This window comes from Fusarium oxysporum, chromosome VI (assembly GCF_013085055.1).
Source record: "Fusarium oxysporum Fo47 chromosome VI, complete sequence".
Classification (NCBI taxonomy): domain Eukaryota; kingdom Fungi; phylum Ascomycota; class Sordariomycetes; order Hypocreales; family Nectriaceae; genus Fusarium; species Fusarium oxysporum.
Window position 1 is genome coordinate 1173355 of NC_072845.1, and position 22676 is coordinate 1196030.

The 22676-nt window shown below is 47.8% G+C and overlaps 7 protein-coding genes and 1 non-coding gene across 8 annotated transcripts; 4 read left to right on the top strand and 4 right to left on the bottom strand.

The window, feature by feature from the left end:
* Window positions 1-971: 971 nt before the first annotated feature.
* Window positions 972-2909, top strand: FOBCDRAFT_294430 (IMP-specific 5-nucleotidase; the record flags this gene model as incomplete). Its single annotated transcript, XM_031187077.3, has 5 exons — window positions 972-996; window positions 1085-1120; window positions 1268-1423; window positions 1473-1778; window positions 1825-2909. 5 exons carry the CDS (start codon window positions 972-974, stop codon window positions 2640-2642), a joined length of 1341 nt encoding a protein of 446 aa, XP_031038212.1. The 3' UTR covers window positions 2643-2909.
* Window positions 2910-3320: 411 nt separating this feature from the next.
* FOBCDRAFT_t140 lies at window positions 3321-3414 on the top strand. Its single transcript has one exon. It is a non-coding gene; the product is annotated as a tRNA-Glu (tRNA).
* A 1372-nt stretch (window positions 3415-4786) lies between these two features.
* On the top strand, window positions 4787-6787 carry FOBCDRAFT_136813 (uncharacterized protein; the record flags this gene model as incomplete). The annotated part of the gene is made up of 4 exons (XM_031187076.3): window positions 4787-4946; window positions 4998-5647; window positions 5697-6176; window positions 6230-6787. The coding sequence occupies 4 exons, from the start codon at window positions 4787-4789 to the stop codon at window positions 6785-6787; spliced, it is 1848 nt and encodes a 615-aa protein (XP_031038211.3).
* Window positions 6788-7836: 1049 nt separating this feature from the next.
* FOBCDRAFT_225365 (Caleosin related protein-domain-containing protein) lies at window positions 7837-8809 on the top strand. The gene has a single exon (XM_031187075.3). It carries the CDS (start codon window positions 7928-7930, stop codon window positions 8645-8647), a length of 720 nt encoding a protein of 239 aa, XP_031038210.2. The 5' UTR covers window positions 7837-7927; the 3' UTR covers window positions 8648-8809.
* A 640-nt stretch (window positions 8810-9449) lies between these two features.
* Window positions 9450-10441, bottom strand: FOBCDRAFT_202785 (uncharacterized protein; the record flags this gene model as incomplete). Its single annotated transcript, XM_031187074.3, has 2 exons — window positions 9450-9759; window positions 9816-10441. The coding sequence occupies 2 exons, from the start codon at window positions 10439-10441 to the stop codon at window positions 9450-9452; spliced, it is 936 nt and encodes a 311-aa protein (XP_031038209.3).
* A 1507-nt stretch (window positions 10442-11948) lies between these two features.
* FOBCDRAFT_225366 (uncharacterized protein) lies at window positions 11949-13554 on the bottom strand. Its single transcript, XM_031187073.3, has one exon. The coding sequence runs from the start codon at window positions 13516-13518 to the stop codon at window positions 12145-12147; it is 1374 nt and encodes a 457-aa protein (XP_031038208.2). The 5' UTR covers window positions 13519-13554; the 3' UTR covers window positions 11949-12144.
* A 424-nt stretch (window positions 13555-13978) lies between these two features.
* On the bottom strand, window positions 13979-14964 carry FOBCDRAFT_202787 (uncharacterized protein; the record flags this gene model as incomplete). The annotated part of the gene is made up of 3 exons (XM_031187072.2): window positions 13979-14207; window positions 14259-14446; window positions 14497-14964. 3 exons carry the CDS (start codon window positions 14962-14964, stop codon window positions 13979-13981), a joined length of 885 nt encoding a protein of 294 aa, XP_031038207.2.
* A 2698-nt stretch (window positions 14965-17662) lies between these two features.
* Window positions 17663-21134, bottom strand: FOBCDRAFT_40235 (kinase-like domain-containing protein). Its single transcript, XM_059612185.1, has 2 exons — window positions 20878-21134; window positions 17663-19979 (listed from the first exon to the last, which is right to left on the bottom strand). Exons 1-2 carry the CDS (start codon window positions 20963-20965, stop codon window positions 17848-17850), a joined length of 2220 nt encoding a protein of 739 aa, XP_059465104.1. The 5' UTR covers window positions 20966-21134; the 3' UTR covers window positions 17663-17847.
* Between the last annotated feature and the right edge of the window lie 1542 nt (window positions 21135-22676).

Genomic DNA, 22676 nt, shown 5'->3' on the forward strand with positions numbered 1-22676 from the left:
GCCGTCGTCGAGTTCACGGTAACATCGCCATTGTTAACAACATGATGAAACGGGACGAGAATAGGAAAGAAGCATGACCAGGTACCGATGCTTCATGTGCATTGTTGCCACGGAATTATACTGATTTGGGGGCGTTTCACCGCATCGGGTTTTGTGCCGGGGATTGACAATAGTTTGAGATATGCATAAATACCCGACTTTCGTGAGCCACTATAGCAATGAGGGCCAATGTGGACGATTTACACATTGCCGATCTGCAGTGAGATTACAGTTATGCATAGGCTATCTGTAGGTCCTTTAGGCATTGGTATGGCTTCTGTCAGCCGCATATATTGTGCTATACTTTGCTGCTTGTGAGTTAATGCTCTCCTGACATTGACTTTTGGCTGTGAATTACAGTTCCTGTGTATAATCGGTGTACTACTTAGAGTGCCATACGCACCAAATCTTAGCCAGTCTTTAAAAACAAACTCAATCAAGAATAATCTTTCGTAGCCCATAGACTCATCGTATTAGTTCATCATGCAAGAAGGGAAAATGGTGAAACTCCTGCATAGTCTAGGGTATCCCAGTTGCAGTGTGCGAGATCTCATCAATGTGAATGCCGTAATGCAGGAGAGATTGACAGGGGTACCATGAATATCCCGAACCAATCAAATCGATCGTCCCCTACAGCTTTGGGCTATCTTAGCGGTCGGCGTTCCCCGCTCAACGCTGCGGCGGCTCCCGTACGTCACCCGGATTTGGAGGTAGGGCAGGTACGACGAGGTCTAGATTACAGTACCTCCTCCTACTTACCTAGGTCAGGCAAGTGCAGGTCACACCGTCTCTCACCTCCCCTCATCTTATCAAAGACAAACAACAGACAGCAAACAACTTCTCCTCCTTTTCTTCCATCTTACAAATTCATCATCCTACAAAGTATCTTTTACTCCTTCAACACCAACTGAAACCTTGTACCAACTGCAACAATGACAACCCGTTACCGTGTCGAGTGTAAGTTAAGCCGTCAATAACCCCACCTCAAGCCTCCCTTCTTGTCATCTAAACACTCATGGTTACACAAGCTCACAATAGCAAACAGATGCTCTCAAGACACACCGAAGAGACCAATTTATTGGTATGTTGGACTCTACTTGTCCCAGATATCACGGAATTAATTACACACTAAACAGTCTCTCTGATTCATCATTTTTCCATCTCCCCGCATCCCATGTCCCACTATCCACGCCTCACATCAGACTCAGCCAGCTAACTCGAATCGCAGAATGGGTCAAGGGTCTTCTAGCTGTTCCTTTCGTTCTCTACTCTCAGCCCACTGGCGTTTTTGGAGATGGACCTAGTGTTACTCAGATGGCCGAAGAGGCTCACCGCCGTTACGCTGAGATTATGCGTGACGTTGAGCTCATGATTGATGATCACAGTAAGCCTTCGTACTCACCTTCATAGCAAACATATCTGATTCCCAAAAGTTAGCCGTCAGCAAGATGATACCATGCTCCCGTCCAAGTTGCGGATGCTGATTCCCACTGCGGGCCCTTTCTTCACCCGCCTGCCCCTGGAAGCAGCTTTCAAGTATCAGGACAGAAAACGGTATATCTCATCACGAAGATTTGTTGCTCCATCCTTCAACGATGTCAGACAGATCCTCAACTCAGCCCAGTCCATGGCTGTAACAAATGGATCACTGCAGTTGGCCACGTTTGATGGTGATGTGACCTTGTATGACGATGGGTTCAATCTTGAGCCATCGAGTCCTGTGATTCCCCGTCTTCTCGGTAAGCTGGTGCACAAAAGTCGAAACTGCAAACTAATGTCTGTCAGATCTCCTACGAAAAAACATCAAGATTGGTATTGTCACGGCTGCTGGTTACACATCTGCCGATCGCTACTATGAGCGCCTCCATGGATTGCTTGACGCAATTACGGAGTCAACTGATCTGGATCCTATTCAGAAGCAAAACATCGTCATCATGGGAGGTGAAGCAAACTACCTGTTTGAGTACTCACCTTCTTCGCCCTACAAGCTCGCTCCTGTCCCGCGCACTCAGTGGCTGACACCCGAGATGGCCTCATGGTCGGATGCTGACATTACAAGATTGCTGGATGTTGCCGAAGGTGCCCTTCGTGACTGTGTCAACAACTTGAACCTGCCTGCCATGATCATGCGCAAGGACCGTGCTGTCGGTATTATCCCCAAGACGCCAGGTACTCGCATCGCCCGTGAGAGCCTTGAGGAGACTGTTCTTGTTGTTCAGCGCATCCTGGAGCTCAGTAGTCTCGGATCCAGCGAAGAGCGCCCAACCAAGCACCGACCCAACTCTCCTCCAATTCCACCTTCAGTGGCGAGCCAATCACGCCGCGTGCCATTCTGTGCATTCAACGGAGGTAATGATGTGTTTGTCGATATTGGTGACAAGAGCTGGGGTGTGACTGTTTGCCAGCAGTGGTTTGGTAGCAAGGAGAATGGTGGCGCCATTCGCGGAGAGAACACGCTGCACGTAGGCGATCAATTCTTGAGTGCTGGATCAAATGACTTCAAGGCGAGAAGTGTCGGAACAACAGCCTGGATCGCAAGCCCAGCCGAGACCGTGGAGCTGCTTGACGAGCTGGCTGATCTGATGCAAAAGAAATTGTCCTGATTGCAAGCAGATTTGGGCTTTCTGCATGAGAGGTCTGTCTTGGGCATATTCTGATTCTCAATCATGCCGGGAGTAGATTGGCTTTGTTCGAGGAGAGCCTCGCGTATGCGTGGACCTTTGCCTTTGATTGTGGCATCGGCAACAAGCCCGTCTACCCCCTGGCAACACGGGAGATTAATCCGCGCCGACTTGTGTTCAGACGAATGGCAGAAATTGCTGACGGATTAATTACTTGCTTGGCCTAACCTATCCCAGATATCATGCTGGTTCTAATCAGTCACATATCTTGATTAATCTTTGAGCCGGGGATAATGATGGGATCAAGATCAGTGAACTGTGTTTATTTCTGGGAATAATCTATGTTGGAGTTTGATATCTACTAAGACTTCTAAATACAAATACCCACTGGATTTCACTCTATCTTGAACCTCTTTCACCATTGTCATTCAAATATTGCCAACCTCTCCGATGCTTTAGCAGGTGTGCAAGATTACGATTTCTGATAGACCATGCATAATATATAGAAACCTGATCATACTGACTCCACATCATCACGAGATATAAGACTTTGGCGTTTGATGAGTATGACGATCAAGAAAGAACCTGAGTCTTGAAGCTCCTAGCATTGTGTAGGGATCATATAATAGAATAGCAAAAATTAATCTCAACCAATTAGCGTCCGGTATGGTGTAGTGGCTAACATTTCGCGCTCTCAACTTGCAGCTGAGGGATCAGTTCCGCGGAGCCCAGGGTTCGATTCCCTGTACCGGAGTTTCTCTTTTGCATTTTTGACCTCTTGGTCTTTAATATTCATATCAATCAATCTATATCTACCTATCATCTTGAATGACATCTAGAAGAAGTATGCAAGCCTCAAGTATCTATCTAACACTGAAATCTTTATCGTATTAGAGCAGAGCTATCTGATGTTTGGTTAAATATGGTCTGATACTGACCGTCACGAGGATATCAACCAACAACACCAACAGCCATATATGCAAATCATGTCACTCAGACACCATTAATCAACGCATGCATGAGAAGTCCGTCGTCCTGCATCTTTTTCAGACATAGGAAGTAACTAGCACTGTCCAGTGCTGCGTGGTCTGACTACAAGGCTTCTGAATGTTATCTACCTATCTGTTCACGCATACAACTCATTTCATTCGACGTACCAAGCTTGGCAAGCATCTCAGTATACTCAGTTCATTTGTTGCAATCGTCCTCTGAAAGTAACAACATCGAGACACTTCACATTTTCCAAGAGTCATCACGCAAGAGTGGCATGGTCCTTGTGTGGCAACGGAGATTCCTTCACCCACGAGTATGGCTTCACGGCAGCTCGTGCAAGCATTAAAGCAGTCGATATTCAACAAGTAATACAAGTCCTTTGACTTTGTCCATAATGTATTCCGAAGCCTTGAAAGCTCGGGTGTGATAGTTATAAATCTGCCACTTCCTGTCCCAGCTCCAATACAGAGAAGGAAGGGCCTGTTCACAAACTCGCATGAGCACAATAAGATGTGGGTTTCCTCAATGATAAGTCCATCCCTGACCCAATGACATTATTGAGGGGGTTCTTCCCAATGGAGTGTTACCACGGACAAAGGTCCGGTTAGAAACCAGTCTTGGCCACGCCAACCGCATATTAGCCAAGACTGTGACACTCAAGAAGATACGGCAAGCAAGCAGCGAACATATCGTATCACAATAGGCTATTTGAACCAGCAAGAGACAATAACTAGGGGAGTGTAGTATCAAGTTTTGAAGAATTACGTGTAAGATAATAGTATCTATGGACTGCCCAGTAGTCTCAACGCATTCTTGTGAATGGGGGCGTAAGCTTACACGTATCGCGCATCTATACATTCGCCTTGGCAATGGTGCACTGTTGAAGTAGGTATCAGGCTATATAGCAAAAAGAATTCCCCTTATTTCTCATTCCGTCTTATTTCTTACGTTGGATAGATGAAGCCACGTGATATCATCAAATAGTCTATCCAATTCAATTGCTGTAGTTCAGCTCAGGTTGGTTGGCTTATTTATACCCAGTTAGCTCCCTTCAGCCTCAAGCCACTCGTATTTCCTTCATGGACTACGCTGGAGGACTCAGCTCTGAGGAAATCCGCCGAATTGATCGAATAATGGATTTGGAATGGATGGAATTCGCTGAAGGGTGGGAGTGGCATGCACTGAATTATGTTAATCCTCTTCCTCCTATGATACCTTATCCGTCTTACTGTGTCAGTCGTCGATGTGGATGGTGCCGCTTTACGATTAAGCCCGGCGACCTCATCACAGCCAGTCAGTTCCATATTCCTCCAACGCCAAGAAACAATACTAATTCTCTGAAAGGAGCATCTGGTGGCACCGAAACAGTTGCTTTTGAATCGTGCGAATCCTTCAACGATAACAAGTTTCGCGCAACTTTCAGGCGCTGCACAAGTGATCACGAATCATGTGCGACAATCGGGTATCACGTTGAATGCTCCGAGATAGCTTCATCATTCGGCCTTGATAAGAGAGCATTTGTGCAAGTTGCCCGATATTCGTACGAGCCCTCAGTTCAGGAAGATGAGCGGCGACGGGAGTGGATTTTGAATCGCTTACACCGGATCATGAGTCAGAAGTTCGCAGATCTACCACCAGAGATACTGTTGATGGTGAACAAACATTTAGTCCTTCATTATGCGATATCTTCGCTGTCTCGTGTCTCTGAGTCGAGTCAATGCACGATTGAGCCATCGAAGGATGTATGGGCGACTCATCTCGACCTGGACGGAATTGAGTATGTAGCTTCCTTGTCGAACACGCCGCAGCCGGGAAGTCGATTACTCTGGAGAGAGTTTCAAGGTCAGGAAGAGAATCATCTTTTCATCTCAGAAGATCACCTCGGCATTCGCCAGATCGTTAATGATCCTGGAGCTGTTACATCGGCACAAGATAGTTCAGGCTGGTGGCGAACACTCCCGATCACCAGCAAAGTCCTCTCATTCTCAGACGATGTAAGCTTTGCACCTTTGATCCAGTGTTACAGTTCTAATGTCAAGACAGGGCCTCAAATTGCGCAGTTTCGCAGCCGCTCCGTTGAATCCCACCATTTGTTGGCCGTATCCTATGGCCCCAGATGCGTTGAAGAGCATGGCTTACCACGTCACAAAAGACTCATCTTCAAGTCTTGGTATGACTATCGAAGCTCGCATGGTGGCCTTGGAGTTCAACGAGCCTGAGATCACGGGATATTCTGCTTGTTGGTATAAGGACCAGCTGGTCGATCTTCATACGCACAAGACTGAAGAGTCCTTGGCCTTTTATCGTGAGCTGGACGAAATGGCGAAGCACAAGTTGGCCAAGAAAAATTCAGATGATTCGACCGCAAGTTCATCCCCTCATTGGACTTACCATCCGTTGAACCCCGGTGAACGTCTTGGACAAGTCTGGTTGCGCACAAAGAAGGAAGCAGACGAAAAGGATACGTCTGAAGATGAAAGACGACCAAAGACGTCAGATACTGTCAACGAGACTGCGGTAGTGGTAAGACTAGACACACCGTAACCCACTTGAAGCTTGAAGCTGACTCGTATTAGCTGGTCACCAATCAGTCGCGAACACTTACCATGGGAAGAAGCAACTCACCACACAGCGAGTGGAAATGCGTAGCCAAAGAGTCGCCGGACATTCCAATGCTAGTCTACCTCAGCCCTCGTCTTGACGGCATTTCTTTGCTCGCATCGCCAACTGTAGAAGGAAGTGACAAGGATCCCTTGCCAGCAGTACTTGTTCCCGGATCCGAAACAGATCCAGTTGAGACCTCAGAAGTCTCGCTCGATGCTGTTAAAGAGGTTCAGATCTGCAGAGAACAATCTCAGAAAGGGATCAGCTCAGTATCCGGCTTGTTGTTTCGATACAAAGATGGAAGCCAGGCATGTTTTGGGAGATTTCGCTTCGATCATGCGAAAGAGGTTCTGTCTGTTGCCGATTCAATGTGCTTCTATCTCGGTACCATATACTTGGATGGAGGTAACCGAGTCTTGGGAGAATTTTGCTTATCGAAGCCAGAGTATGAGGATGAATCTTTGGAGTGGAAGAGTACTCTGTGGAAAGGAAGTTTCCCACGGGAGATAATGCTCATGATGGACAATTAAATGAGTGTGCTGAATATGCAATGATTGACAAGTAAATAAACTACCAATATCTGTTTAATTTTATAAGAACCTCTCTCACTAGTCTCTTTGATCAGTAAGGTGAGGCGAACGCAGGCAGAGAGAGAAGTCAGGGGGACCCAGGAAGAATCGCATATTTTGACCACTTGAAGTGATGAGTTTATGCAAGTATAGCCTAAGTTATATCAAATTGATCCTAATCATTATGATGATATTTCCTTAACTTACAGAAGTTACTGAGAATCCTACCCAAAGAGGCCTAACGATAGCGGTTTGCGCTTCTGGCTGCGCTTCTGGATATCGTTCTGGTTTTTAATAACCACCTAGACAGGGTTCGTTTTATAAAGTTTGGCTACAGATCTGTGAGGACTTGCTGAAGATATTTGAATTCTTATTGTTATGTTAACGCTGGTATGCTATGTCGTTATCGGCAAGTGGTATCCCATTATTCTCGCCGAAATTATTTTCTTTTTTGCCGTATTGATAGAGTTGCATAGAGAATGTTTATTCCTGGCTCTTGTTTCACTGATCACTTCAGATAAGGAAGGATGAAGAAAAGAATATCCCGTATTCCCCAAGATAGATGATCAGTAAAGAATCTAAATATATCTTTACTAAACTTACCATTATAAAAGCAAAGAAATCGTTTGCCATTTCTGTAGACACCTAGTATCGGTTCTCGCATGTTTGTGATCATAGTGATGCGGGGCGGGAATGTGGCTCTCTTTGGGGAGTGTTATAGCCCGTCGTGTAATAGTATTCCCTGGGGGAAGGGGGGGGATCATGGTAGTGGAAGATATTGCCAACCATCACAGTACCAAAATACGCGACATTCTTGGTGTCAGATCAGCTTACAGGAAAATCTCCATATGTTTCTATTATTATCAGCGGATCATTGATATCAGAACTGGGTAGAATCACATGTTGGAAGCTCGAGATGTGCGTGTTACAATTACGTCAATTGCTCGTAAACGGTGTCTCAAGGTTAGCCACAGCATAACGCAATGACTTTCCCTTATATCAATGGTTCATGCAACTCAAAGATTATCTATTGATGCTACTCCCGCTATTGGAATTGGTGTCTGCGTTTCTTCGATTAGAAATAAAAGTGCCAATGTCAACATGGTTGAGTACCACAACGACATCTCACAGTCTACGCCCAACAGACTTGGCAACGATTATACCAAAAGTACTTTTGCTAAAGCATGCTCAGATCATTCTGAAACCCCATCTGCAGCAATCATGAACTCCAAAGACGAAAAGCTCAGCCCTCTCCAGAAACACGTTCAATTCTGGGACCGCGACAATGACGGCATCATCAACCCATGGGACGTCTACAATGGTTTCCGCGAGCTCGGTTTCGGCCTCTTCTTCTCAATAGGCTCTCTTCTCATCCCTATCTTCTTTTCATATCCAACACGGCTCGGTCATAGTTGGCTGCCTGACCCCTTGTTCCGCATCTATGTCAATGACATCCACAAGGCCAAGCATGGTTCTGATACAGGCATCTTCGACTTTGACGGGAACTTCAGCCCCGAGAGATTCGAGCAGATGTTTCAGCGGTTCGATACCTCAGGTGAGGGAGGTTTGACTGCCGATGACCTCTGGAGATTATGGGCGAAGGATCGCTGTGCGGCGGACCCAGCTGGTTGGACCTTTGCTTTTATGGAGTGGTGGACAACATATGTGCTTCTCCAAGAGGATGGGGTCGTGAAAAAAGATGACCTGAGAGCCTGTTATGACGGAAGCCTGTTTTGGAGGATCAGAGACGAGAGAGAGAGAAGCAGCAAGTACATGGATAGAAAGAGCTTTGGCATGAGAAACTTCTTTGCTTCAATCTAGCAGGCTCTCGAAAAACATAGCCTCAATTCCTTCAACGAGATCGTCTACAAGCCCCATGGAGTCAACTAGATAGCAAAACTAGAGAATGTCGATCTTCCATCAAATCTACCTGTTGATTATCTCAAGCCCGTCCTAACGTTCGAGAGAAGCGTCGAAACCTCAAACAGACTTTCGTAGATATGATCCGAGAGACCTTTGTCGGAAGCCAAGAGGTTTTCGATAACCTAATCAGCCAGACCAACCTGAGCCAGCGTGTTGCGAGTGGTTTCCTGTAAGGACGCGATTCGTGTTTCTGCATCTAAGTACTTCTCTCTAAGCATTTGGATATGGCGTAAGAGTCTCTGCTCTCGGCTTGAATCTACGGGTTCTGAACCTTGCGAAGGGTATCGCGTCCGTGTTGAAGTTGGCGAACTAAAACCAAGACTTTGCGATTGGTCTACAGGTGATGGCATCGACTTCTGAAAATAATGGTTGTGTGATTGAAATTCCTGTGCAATAGTTGAACCCAATAAAGGTAAGTGAGCTGTGTATGAAGGTATACTGTCTGAAATGGATCCTTGATTTGTATCTGGCATCACAGTCCGCGGAATACCATTCTCGATCGTTGGACTGTTCATCGAGTAAGCTCTCGGTCTTTAACATGGAAAGTTCGTGGTGAATTTCGCAGAGCAATAACAATACGCACCTTTCTACAGTTGAGGCTGAAATGACAGGCTGGTCCAACTCGAAAGACACCTCGGGAAAGCTCGGGCATGGAATATCGAAGGAGTCGGTGTAGACATAATCTGTGTATTCTTTAGGTTTACAAGCGCTTCGAGAGACTGAGACTTAAAGGGAAATACTGGACTTTCAAGACTTCCAAGTCTGTGTTCTGCGCGCCAGGAATAAGGAGTTGAAACATTTTCCACCACGCTTCCTCTGGAGAACCAAAGCAGCCTAACTTGGCAACATCTGTTTCATCTTCCAGGCTCATGAATCTCTTACTTGGTGACATATCCGTGAATATGAAAAACGCCGGCTGAGAGCCATGAGCTTCTAATCTATCTTTTCTTCTCAAACGACTGCCAGCATCTGGTGCAGCGGTATGGCCGCATATGCCGACGGTACAAGTGCTGTCTACTTGCGAGTCAGTCTTCTTTGAGCATATCTGTATTTACAATCAGCTTACTTCAACCGCTGGATACTGGCACATCCCCCATTCGGAATCCGAGGCCCAGGTCTGAAGCAAACTTGGAATTGCTCAAAAGCTTGGTAGGGACACGCAAATCTTGGGGGTCTTCCGATTCCTCTGGCATCGAAAATATTATTCTGAGGCTGTAAAGTCCTGTCCTCATTCATGTCATGATTTCCGCCATCTGGGTTATCAGGCTGGTCCCTGTCGGGATTCGCAGACGGGGATGCCTCTCTAGTTTCGCCAGAATCCTGCGTAGAGGCGACATAGTCGCAGCTTTTCGGAGGCCCTGACTCAGCCTGCTGTTCCTTGGGTTCTTCCAATGCTGGTCTCTCTAGCTCATCTTGTGTATCTTCTGAAGTGTTGTCTGAAAGTTCAGGACTTTTGCTTAGCCGCTGTGCCCTCGACGTCCCAGCTATCGATAGGGCATCAATTCTCACTCTTGCCAGTCCAATCTCGCGAGGTCTTGCCATACCCGTATTGGCCTTGACGATATTGCGATGTTGGGGCTTTGTCATAGCATGACTATTGACCTCACAGGATTGAATAGGGACTGCACCCTCAGAGTCATCGCTAGCTGAAACATCAGGGACGCATAGACTCGAATACTCTTTTGTCGCCATCTTGTCACCATCCAGCCTTGAGAAGAAATAGATTCGAGCTCTGGTTTGTCAGTGGGGTTCGAAGACAAAAGGCACTCTTTAGCAAGCCCACTAACATTGTCTTTGTCTATAGGATGGTATGCCCCCCAACTTCCTCAGGAAGAGCTTGGGCCTGTGATCGAAACTAGAGTCCCGAGAGCACGGAATGCTAATTGCAGGTGTCAAGAGTGTAATTTGTCCCTGGGATGCGACTTTGCAGAAAAGTGGTAACCCCGACTGCTGGGAGTCTTGGATTCGACGTGAGTATTTGGTGGCTTGATATAGACTGACTCATCCAGTCTCAGTGTCGTAGATAGACAGGCATTCGTGCTGAGTGAAACTGGTAATTCCTTTGGCATGGTAGAGGAGTAAGGTGAAGTTTATTTACATGGGCTATCGTCAACGCTTGAAACTAAGTATTCGTTACTGACGAATCCTTTTCGCCCAAGGTAACGTCGCATGTCCATTTGAAGTCTGGCCTTGCCATGCATGTTATGTGAACGCATATCTAGAGGCATTCTCTTCGCTTTATCGTTTGCAGACTCTGTCTGCCTCATGCTCCTTGCTTGTCGATTCAAGTCCACTTGGTTGCTATCCTTTCCTCCCTCATTCTCCCGGGTCGGCGCGTGCAGAGGAGAGAAGTTATCATCATCAACCTTTGTGTCAAGCTCTTCGAGATCCTTGCACGAGATCTCAAGCGGAGAACTCGAAACATTCAACACATAACGCGAACGAGTAGGTGGGATGTCCCAAACGGGTGTCACCGCCAATTGCTGTCCCTTATAGCTCATAACGAGACACTGCTGAGGATGTCGAGGGTGGCGATGTGTTGGTACCGGGAGAGGGGGCTCTGCCAAAGTTATACAGAACGCGGAGATAAGACTGATGCGAAGAGAATACGAGCATATTACAAGTCTTACATCTTGATAGGACACTAAACACAACTGCGTATGCTTGCAGGACAGGACGGATAATGACTGGCTACTCCTTACATAACGCATATCACTTACTATGCTGTGCTACACCAGAACAAGACGGGGAGCATCATTAGTAACCACAGAACATGGAACTCGTAAGCTGTGCTCAGCTCTTAATGCGTGTCATATACACATTGCGACTCAATTGTGATGGTTTATCTGGAGTAACCACGGTCTTTATGAAACGACTGATCCGAAAGTGATATCAGAGAGATAACTTTCTCCTGTATTATTACTTCACTGAAAGCACTTGCTCTCTGGAACTTATCGGAGACATGGAGGTGATATCACGACTTTTCGGGGCCCCGATCATAAAGTAAGTTGGGAGACTCTTCGATTCCCATGCACTGACTGACCGATCACAAGGGCAAAATATGAGAGCAAGTCTTCCATGCTCGATGACCTGTCAATCATCTGTGATTTGGATCCCCAAAATGATGACTATCATGTAAAAAGCACTCCACGATCGTCACCGGAAATCCCACCACTTCGCCCATCATTCAGTTTGTGCGGAATCGGGTCTCAGTTCTGTTGAGTGCTCTTGGGGATCGGGAAGAGAAACAAGAGGACATGGCATGGCATGACAGGGTTCATTGCCTCTACTCATACCTACACTGCCTAACGACTGGCTCTTAACTAGCAAATTATACGCTTTTTCTACCGATGACTCTTATATGGATCCTCAGGGTTTCCCCCAGCATCAGAAGCTCACTTCTTAAAGGGCTTTGGTGTCTCTGACTTTTTCAATTCCTCCTCTGTCTTCCCCGTCTCCTCTACCTCACGTTTCCGCGCCTCCACAAGACTGGCCTTTCTAGCAGCACTTTCCTCTGGCGTCGACGGAAGACGGAGCCTCTGCTCGAGCGGGTTGCAAGGATTCCTACCAAAAGGGTGTCCCTTCGATATTATATTCTTCCAGGCATACAACTGGCGGAGAGCAGGAGATGCGTCTACGTGATTTGCCCCAAGCCATGCCGCGAGCGTCGCCCTGGCAAGTCCAAGTACATACTTCTGCTCAACCTTTTCCTCGAAGGTAAGTTGATTAGAGCCTAATAAAGACACTGGGATCAACGGGACGATCGATCCCATGTGCCTTTTCTTGTTTACCTCTTGGGGCTTCTTCTTTGTTGCGTCTTGTTGCTGGGAATCTTTGGAATCAGACGGCGCCAGCACGCCAAATGGCACCTCAGCTAAGCCTACGTATACCTTGCGTTGGTGGATTTGGGCGAACACCCCAATCATTTTATACCGATCAACCATTGTTATGGTCATGTATTCCTCCTCGGTCGGCGGGTGGTCGGCGGCCAAGATGTGCCAGGTTCGCAGTGGTATTAGTTTCATAATCGCTGATGCCCATTCCGAGGCAGATTTCAACTTGAGAATTTCCTCCCACTGGTCGGTCTTTGGCAAGGTCATGAGTGTTTCGACAATGTGTTCCATACGCTTTTGCACTTCGTCTTGCTTCGCTTCGAATACTGCGACTCGCTCTGGGGTAGCATCCATTGGGTGTTGCCATGGAGTTCGTGGACGACTTCGGCGCAGGATATCGATTCCCTTCCGTTCTTGAATCTGTCTGAGCTGGGCCCTGACACTGAAAATACTTCGGTCCATCCGAATTGCGATGTAGTCTAGACTAAATATTGGCCGTTTAATGAACCCTTCGAGCTGGGCCAATTCCTCCTCGGTCCATGGCCTTCCTTTAACCTTGGGCTCATCTCTTGGGTCTGAGGATAGGATAGGAAGATCTAGGGTCGGGGCATCACTGTCACCGACGTCTTGGTCTCTGGTAACATCGTTGTCCGCTTGAGTCGATTCGTCTTTGATAGGCGCCACATCATCACTCGTCTTGTAGGAACTGTCGGGTTTGGTACCCCCCTCAGCAGCAATATCGCTGCTGACTTGTGTTGATTGGTCTGACTTCGCATCGTCACCGGTGTGAAGAAATCTTGGTTGCTGGAGAGAGAGGAGGCGAATTGGGCTAGGTTGTCGTCTAGAAACCGCGAGTGTGTTTCGATGTTGACGTAAAAGGTTCAAGGAAAGTCTACGGCTCGCGTTTGACAACTGATACAAGGAAAATGATGCCATTTTCGAGGGAGCTGAGCAAGACCTCGTCGCGTTTGAATTTAATGGCGATAGTTGGAAACGGTGCATAGAGCAGAGCTAAAGGTAACACGTGACATGGTTTTCGCGGATAAGACCATTTTACGGCTACCAACCATGCGTGCTATTTTTGCAGAAGGTCTTATTTTACTCGCTCGAAATAAATACTGCTTATATATGCAGCACTAGTTACTGGTTATTTTCCGGTGCGGTTATGCGCAAACAAGCTCGTTAATTCAAAGATGTCGACGGCGGTCATAAAGAACCCACAGCGACAGCTTGGGCACAGCTAAGGAGTATACATCATGCACCACAATAGACATTTAAAACAGCACAAGGTATGTTGATATATTCCCCTTGAAGCGATAGGTACTTAATGCCGTGTAGTCTAGAACTAGACCATTATTCTTATGCAACATCTGCAGCATCCATCTCAAGCGAGAATTTAGAGAGAAACACATCCATCCGCGCTGTCCTCAAGGAAGATACCACCGTAAATAAGTCCCTCGTTCAAGTTGGCCTCCTGGAATCCAGAGTTGGCAACATCATCGGTACCAGTGGGCTTCTTGAGGATACCAATCTGGAACTGTCCCTGGCCAGTCAAATTGCGGGCGATGGGCTGAGTGGCGACCTTGAGAGGCTTGCATCCCTTGGAGTAGTAGGCTTGGATGGTGCTGCGATTGTTAGCTACGCTCTTCGTGCTGCGTTGCTGGTAGGGGACTTACTTCTTCTCGTAGTTGAGAGTGATGGCAAAGTTCTGCCACACCTTCTTGAGCATAGGAGTCTCCCAGAGAAGCTTGAAGTCCTGGTCGAGAAGCTTCCAGGTAGCAGCAGTGCCGTTCTGTCCGATGAGTTGACCAGCCTGGAACTGGAACTGGTTGCCGGAGAAATCGGCCTTCTCGTGCCAAACATTCTATCCTTGTTAGCATCAACAACGTCAATTATGATTCCAGGTATACTCACCAGGTACTCATGGCTAAGGTTGAGAGGGCGCTTGTCATCCTGCATAATGCTAAAGTGCAGAGTCTTGACGCCCTTAGATCCAGGGCTGCCCTCATTGCTATCCTTGTTGAACTGCAGACCAGCGCGTCTGAAGCCAAGCTGCTTCATGAAGATACTGTTGTCGCTGATGGTGACCTCAAGAGGGATAGTACCAGCCTCAGTATCGAAGCGCGACTTAGTCTTGGTCTTGGGAAGCTGAAGAATCTCGGACCAGGAGATGTTGTTTCCCTTGACGAAGCCGGGGTTGTAAGGGTTCCAGCCGCCGCCATTCGCCGTGTCGAAGTCGGTCAGAGATGCATTGGCAGGGACCCGGCCATCGAAGACGACGGGGCAAGTCTCGCTTGCTCTGGCAAGAACCTGAGAGCGTTGGCCGAAGGGAGTGGCAGAGACCACGGAGGCCAGAAGAGTGATGAATGCAGCGGTACGCATGGTGAACGAGGGAACGATATATAGGATTGATAAATGAATGAATGAATGAATGAATGAAATACAAAGAAATGAATGGATACTAGCCAGTAGTAACTCGAAGACAAAATGCTACAGAACCAGGCATATTACGATGCAACAGCGTCTTAATATACATCTTGACAAGAACCTTTTTCAGATCGGGTAATTCGGTAGGTGCTCCGTTTCAGGCCATGTTTGTAATCTTGTGTACGCGGCAGTTGAACAGGACATCCCACTTTGGGAATGAGAGTCGGTTATTCCACCCGTAAATTTATATGTGCCATTGGAGGAATTATTTATCTGGACAGTTGACGGTGTATCTGAAACGTTTTCCAGAAGCCAGAGAAACTTTAACTGGGCGCAATAAGCTTAGATCCTAATAAGGTTTAATTAAGGAACCGGAGCCGGGTTGTAGCGGACTTCCGATATTTCGACGATAGTTTCAAGAATAGAACACGGGGCAGATGGTGGATATATCTTGAGACGAGATAAAAACTTATTTACTGTATGTTGATGATTTGTTAGAAAGTTCCTAGATCATCTTTGGACGAATCTCCGACGAGCGGAACTCCTCGGAGAGAGGACAGTTTACCTCCACCAGCTCCGGGACGAAGCGGACCCACCGTCGGCCGTGCTCCATATTAAATGCCGTCCATATCGGCACTTGAAAGCTCTTGGCTGCCGAAAGTACCCATGAACAAGTGAAGTCCATATTAATAAAGTATATCAGGTATCATTCCATTTTAAGCTTACACAAAAGTGAGCGCTATCATTTTCGCATTCCTACGATTGACGGCACGGCAAGTTTATTCTTCTTCCCCGCCATCAAGCCCAGGCCTTGCAAAGTAACAGTCCACCAAGAGTCTATGTAAGTAGGTAGGTAGCGCTCAAACCTTGACTTGGACCCTTCACAAAACCCTGTATCTATTCTCACTCCCCCCATCCCTCAGCCAGCCTCTTTCCCCAGGATTCTCGTGTTACATCTGGGGAAGACACTTCCATTCTCCGATGTCCCAACAATCACAACTTCTCCGTGGGCAACACAAACAAAAGAGAGAGAAACACCTCCACCCCCACGAAATCTCCAATGCGGGCACGAATCAGCCCTCCTACCTCTCGGCACCGATATCCGAGGAGGCTTCTTTCGGTGTGCCATTTCTCTCTCGTTGCAGCGCGGTAGTCGCGCTTGATCAGCCTCAGTTCTTGTCATGTTTCGCTCGGCACGTTATTTCCGCGATGCTGCATTAGTTGTGAACCGGAGTAAGTGTTAAGCACGACCAGTCACGCGGATCATGCATGTTAAACCACTCCAGAGGGAGTAATGTGATCTGAATCCAGAGCTTGTGAGCCAGAAACTGGCCGTGAGACTCTCTCTGTTCCGTCAAATCCTCTTGACCACGTGGGGGGTTGACACTGTGTCTCAAACTTGTCCAGAACCTTCGTGTTGATGACAACTTCAGCCTTAGCCAGGTACCCGGAACGGACACCCAACACCAGTGAAACTCAGTGGAAACCCACGACGACCGGTGAGAGATATCGTGAGGGTGTATCAGCGTCACGCCCTTCTCTCATTCACATTCACATGTCCTAATGCATCATAATTTCCATCCAGTGCTCAGCGTCATCGCAAAGCCTCACTTTTGTGTCCAAGTCCAATGAGATCCTGTGACATTTCCACTTTCACTGCTACTATTGATCAGCGGTGAGACCGCTCCAGCATTATATCCAAGCCAATATATCGCTCATTCCGACTTCGCTTTGGTTATGGCTGATACAGTATAAACATCGTCGTGGTGAGACATGCGTGCATATCGCGTGGGATGCTTTCTGTCGCTTCTGGATATGTAACACCGAAAACTCCCAGCCCGCAGCATCGGCGCATCCGTACACGCCACAGAGGGGTGTGTGTTCATCTGTCCCAAAATGCCGGGTGAATAGACATTCAGGTAAATAAACACCATTCTTGCAGTAACGACATGTGATATAACGTGCTACGATACCAACAAGTGGAATGCTTCCATCATCCTTCTAGTAAAATAGATCTCGCTTCAATCCTTGTAAATCTAGATAATGCTCTTACTCAATCGTCAGGCGATTGATAACCGCTATCTCTGAAAGGTCAAAGCACCTGATGAAGACGTCAAATATCGCGGCCACAACACCAAGTGGTCCCGAAAACGGCCCTTCTTTTGTGGATACTCATGACGAACCGAGGCTGGAGTAAATAATGATTGAATAAACAAGGAACCCAGGTCTATTGTGCTAGTTCGCAGAAAAGACTGGTAGCAATGGCACCAGAGCACCAGAGCAGCAAGCCCATGTATATACATACGTGCGTATATGTAAGTGATACTTGTAAGAATAAACAATCTTCAAGGGGGTCGCGCACATCTTTGAATCCAAAAACGTGTAGAAAAGAATAAACGGGCGAATTGATAAACCCCCATGGTCATCCTTCTGCCAGGCTTTTCTGTCCCATCTGTAGACCAATGGCATGTTAAATATCCATTATCTACTAGATTTCAAAAGAGCAAGAGACTGTTTCTTCGGGGGTATTAAGTCTGCTTTGCTTGTAAGACATCCCCCATCCTCGTCGGCTGTAGTGCGTCGTCATCCGACGGCAACAGGGAAAATGTTGTATACTATGTACAGGTTGGAGTGTAAAAGAAAAGAAGCGACAGAAATTCACCAACTCCAAACCATGCAGGCCTAGGCCATCATCCATGGCCAGCTTGACCCCAACGCCAATATAGGTGAATGCAAAAGTTATAGGCGCACAATCCAATGTTGCTCTTATTATCAAAGAAATGGTTGTTTAGTGTTTGTAGGACATTTCAAATGTCGTTCCATCAGTCATTAAGTCGTCTAGTAGCCCGGCTGGCCTGGCATCTTGCCCAATGAGTGGGAGCCAGTGCCCTTCGGGGGTAGATGGTTGTGGCAAAAGATCTTTTTGTTGCCGTTGGCTGTGTTGTCCTTCTTGGTCGCATCGATGAGAAGAGCGGGGTCATCGTAGGATTCCAGCTGGCAGCACTCGACGTTCTTCAGCCAGCGGTTGTGGATGACGTCCTCGATGCTGATACGCTTTTGCGGATCAGGGTTCAACATCTGTAGCACAAGACGACGGAGAGCAGGTGGGGACATGCCCACGTCGAGGGCGTAGCATTTGGGGTAATCCGTATCAGAGATAGTGGCGTCGGACTCTGGATGCTTCCCATACCATGTTTCCCAGCCCTTGACAAGCTTATCATAATGGAGCTCTCCTGGGACAGCGCGGGACCAGATGGCGCCACCAAAAGTGAGATAAATCATGACAATCGCAGAACTCCACACATCGAGTGCTCGGGGGTCGTAGTTTTCCTTCTTGGCGAGGACCTCGGGGGCGATGTAGGGCTCACTTCCACAGATACCAGGCGAGCAAAGGCGAATCTCGCCGCTCATGTTACGGCCGCATTGTCCACCAGCTTCACGAAGACCGGGGTGAGTACCACAGAAAACTTCCGATACACCAAAATCGGTAATCTTGAGCTTACTGTCCTTGGTGATCAGAAGGTTCTCAAGCTTGATGTCACGATGGGCAATGCCATTGGCATGCAAGTAATGGACACCTTGAATAAGCTGCTTGAAGAGACACATGCGGTCCTTCTTGCGGTCATCGCCCTTGAGATGACCCTTGGAGACCAAGCTGAAAAGATCACCTTCCGAGCAGTATTCCATAACATGGTTCCATCGCCCGTGATCGGTACATAGGCGGAAAGTCTCAACAATATTGGGGTGGTGCAAGCTCTTCGCAATGCTGAATTCTGACTTGATCTTGTTCTCGTAATCCTGTTGGCTTTCTCGGTGCGATTTGCCGCGGAACTCCTTCACGGCGTAGAGCTCTTCTGGGTAGCCTTTTCGCATCATGAGGGTAACCTTAGAAGCCGCTCCCTTGCCAAGATGCTTGCCATGACGACCGAGGAATTTGCGCTGGTATTCGAATTCATTCTGTAGCTCAGCTACGTCCACGGCGAAATCATCAGGGAGGCTCAAACTCATTCGTCGAGCCTTGGCACCAGTACCGGAGTCAGGAGGAAGAGGCCAGACACTTCGTTCAGGTGGGTACATTGTTTCGTCGCCTTCCGCGGGAGGTGGGAGAGGGGTACTGGGTCGGCTACCGTCATAGCTGCTAGCTCTGCGGGTGAATTCAGGACGCTTGTGCCCGGTTCCTCGGCTGGTGTTATGAGCGCCAACGAAGTTAATAGCTCGGCCACGCAGAGTCAGACCAGTCGATGCACGGTTCTTCTTGAAGTCTCCTTGACTGGGAAGAGACTTGTCAGAGGCACGTTCACGGTGTGCGGGAGCCATTTCCAATCCATTGTCGCTAGGCGAAGGGGGTGAGTTGGAACGAGTAGTTGCAGAAGAGCGGTTCATGGAGAAACGACGGCGAGCTGCAGCACGTGGTTGGCCATTTGTTTGAGGCTCCGTTGGTGCGGACACGACGGAGGGTGTTGCAGATTCCGAAGGTGTATAATCGTTCTTGACGTGGGAATTTGATCGGCGGAAGAAGCTCGACATGGTGCGCTTGAAACTCGAGGTGGAGATGGAACCTCGGGTTGACTGACGGGTGAGAGAACTGCCTGGCTCAGGTTCTGTTGCTCTTGGAGTACTTGGTTCGTAGGTAGTAGGAGGCCGGTTGTTATTTACGGATTGTGATATATATGTTCCTTTGTTGGGGTTGCCCGAGTTGGGGATCGCGATAGGTACAACTCCTGAAGATGTGGCTGAAGCCGTCTGGTAAGACTGCAGATTTTGGAGGTCCTGCAGGTCCTGGCTCTGAAGGGTGAAGTCCTGGGACTGGCGACCACTAACAGGTGTAACGGGTTCAACGGCGGATTCGCTTCCAGATTCACCACCTTCTTCTAGGACAATTGATTCAGTAAGGTCGGTACTATATTCGCGAGGCGACGATAGGGACTGGAACTGGTTTGGGCGAAAGGCAGAGGGTGAGGTACTTTTATCTATAGCGGGAGCAAGCAAAAAGACGTCAGCAGGCAGGGATGACTTGATCTTGATGTTGGAGAAGTTGCAGTTGCAGGGTTCCGGTTGACATGGGACAAGCCTAGGGGAACTAGGGATCAACCGGGGGGGTGCATGAGGCAGAAATAGAATGGAACGTGAGTTGTGAGTAAGAGGGAACGAGAACGAGTGATCATGCAGTAAAATAAATAAACTGGATCGAGACCCCCAAAGTGTGCCAAGGCTCAGCAAATGTCATGAATTTGTAAAGTCTAGGCTCAGCCCAACAAGGCACAGCGAAGGGAAGTGACAGTGATAGTGACAGTGACATTAACGGAATTATAATGGGGAAATGGTGATGGAAATAAACAAATGGCGAATGTCCGGAGAGCCCAACCTTCTGGTTGCATCCATCCAATTGCCGCTGTTTACTTTGTTCTTTTTTTGCATTTGCTTTCTCAGCAAATAACAAAGTGAAAAGTGCAAGCCCACTTACAAAAGCCGTCGCCCGAAGCCGATTTGATTCAGCCAAGTCTAGCTTCAGTTGTAGGTCCCACGTTTATCGCGTCACTACGCAACTTGCAGCTTGGTCCGCGGCGCAGGGTCCACGGAGATGGAGAGACTTCTCGCTTCCGGTGGACGTGGGAATGACGAAATGAATGTGAGAAGACAAAAGCGGAGAAACAACCAAGTGAAATGAAATGAGTTGCTGCTCATCAAAGAGAAACCCAAGACATGAACACGAGGGGGAATAGAAACAGGAATAGGCTTGACTTGAAACGGGCGAATGGATGGGCAATGCTTGCCCAGATGGGTTTGGGTGAGGGTAGAAAGAGGCAAATCAAGGAGAAACAGTTGATTACAGAGACAGGCAACAGTAAGAGAATTGAATGTCCATACCTGTGACGAGGGTGGAGGGTCCCTGTGGTTGGTGCTGGTGGGGTGCTACCATGGCCCTTGGGGCCGAGAGTGCCGCCATAATGCCCATCTTTTTGGAAGTCGGGTGCTGAGAAATAGCGAGATTGAGCCTTGAGGGCGCTTCTGCTGTTTTATCTCGGACGGGGCTTGCGGCGAATGGCGACGGTGTCGAATAGAGGGGTACAGAGCTTCGGTGTACAGGCGGCGCCTAAAGTACAGAGCAGGTGCTGTCGGTTGGGGGAGGGCAGCTGGTCACTAACAGAAGCGAGGGACCAAGAACTTTAAGTCAGAGCCACACACCATCCAAGGATTGGGGTCAGTTGAGTGATGGGGACGGTTCAGCGACTAGAGTGCTGTGTTGTGCTTCTGTCGCTGGGCGAATGGCGTTTGTGGTTGGTTCGTCGGCAAAATGCGAGAAACGCTTGACGGCACTACCGAATCGTTGCGGCGAAATGGTATCCAAGATTTGCGATCTTGGCAGAAGACTTTGGCCCAGAGGAATAGCCACGAGGTTGCTGTAGAATACCGTGATCAAGAAAAAGGTGTTGCGTTCGAGCGTATGGTGCCTTTTTTCAAAAGTTGACAACTGATAGATTGCAACGGTCGATTATGCCGGGGCCTTTGACTGAGTTGATCAAGATCTCGTGCCCGTGTAAGCCTAGAATGTTTGTCGAATGTCGATGTGGTTCAAACGGGGTTCGATGTCCGTTTTTCGGTCTTCAATTGAACATTGACTGTTCTCTATTGTATTCAACCACGTTGTTGTCCGTTGTATGATCTCCCACGATTGTTGAATGGGATGCTAGAGAAACCGCATGGGACGTCGACTTGGTCGTAGGAGGATATGAAGACGAGGAGGGGGCGGCATCAAAAGTAGTAGCCGGGTGATTATAACCGTGAGAGTGAAGCAAACAGAGTAGCACGATCGACAAGTTTTCCCATTTAGGTTATATAAATAAGGGAAAGAAGATGTTTAAATAAAAGTTAAAGGGGAGAGGAAAGCTGAAGTAAGGAGACGAGCAGAAAAAAGCGCGCAGCTTGTCTTTTGTGTCCGTACAAGTTATGAAGCTGCTACACTATTACTTACTTGGTGCAGTCGATCAATTCGGTCCCTTCACCAGTCTATCTCCAGCCCACCAGAGCCAAACCGAACTAAGGAACCATCCACTCTTTCTTTGGCAAAGCTTCAAGGTGGATCACAGACCACAACTCGACGTGGGGAACATGGACAAGGGTCAGGATATGGATGTGGATGGGCCATGGGGAGGGGCGTGCGCATACTCTCATTCTCACTCTCTCTCTCGTCCGAGAGTGCTGAAGCGATATGCACGTACAGTATCGAGTGTACGTACAGATACACAACGCCAAAAACTTTCACTGATTCTGTATTGGATGCAGTGATTGACATGCAGGTTACTCTGCCTGGGTTGGGGTAGAGAAAAATGGTTCATGTGTGAGTGGGGGTACTTGATTTTGGAGATCGGGATACGGAGAAAGAGGCCGAGAATTGATATGGATGAGTTATCCAGATCATCAACTGCTTGCTTCATCAAGAGAACATCAGCAATCAATAAGTGTCCTCTGGTTTATTAATCCCGTCCATGGAACCCTTGGATAGATAAACGAAACTTGACTGGTCCATTTTGCTCCGTCGGCTAGTAAAATACGTACATATAAGCACAGTGCGTGATTTATCTACTAAAAATCCACATCTTATGCGACCCAGTGGGTGACTTGAATCGCCTTTTACCCAGAAAGATGCAGCCCAGTTAGGGGTGCGG

Excerpts from the sequence above, each read along its gene's own strand:
- FOBCDRAFT_225365 (XM_031187075.3), top strand. The coding sequence starts at position 7,928 with ATGGTTGAGTACCACAACGACATCTCACAGTCTACGCCCAACAGACTT.
- FOBCDRAFT_225366 (XM_031187073.3), bottom strand. The coding sequence starts at position 13,518 with ATGGCATCATTTTCCTTGTATCAGTTGTCAAACGCGAGCCGTAGACTT.
- FOBCDRAFT_40235 (XM_059612185.1), bottom strand. The coding sequence starts at position 20,965 with ATGGGCATTATGGCGGCACTCTCGGCCCCAAGGGCCATGGTAGCACCC. Across the intron at positions 19,980-20,877 it reads ACCCTCCACCCTCGTCACAG|ATAAAAGTACCTCACCCTCT; the intron begins GTATGGACATTC and ends CTCCCGCTATAG.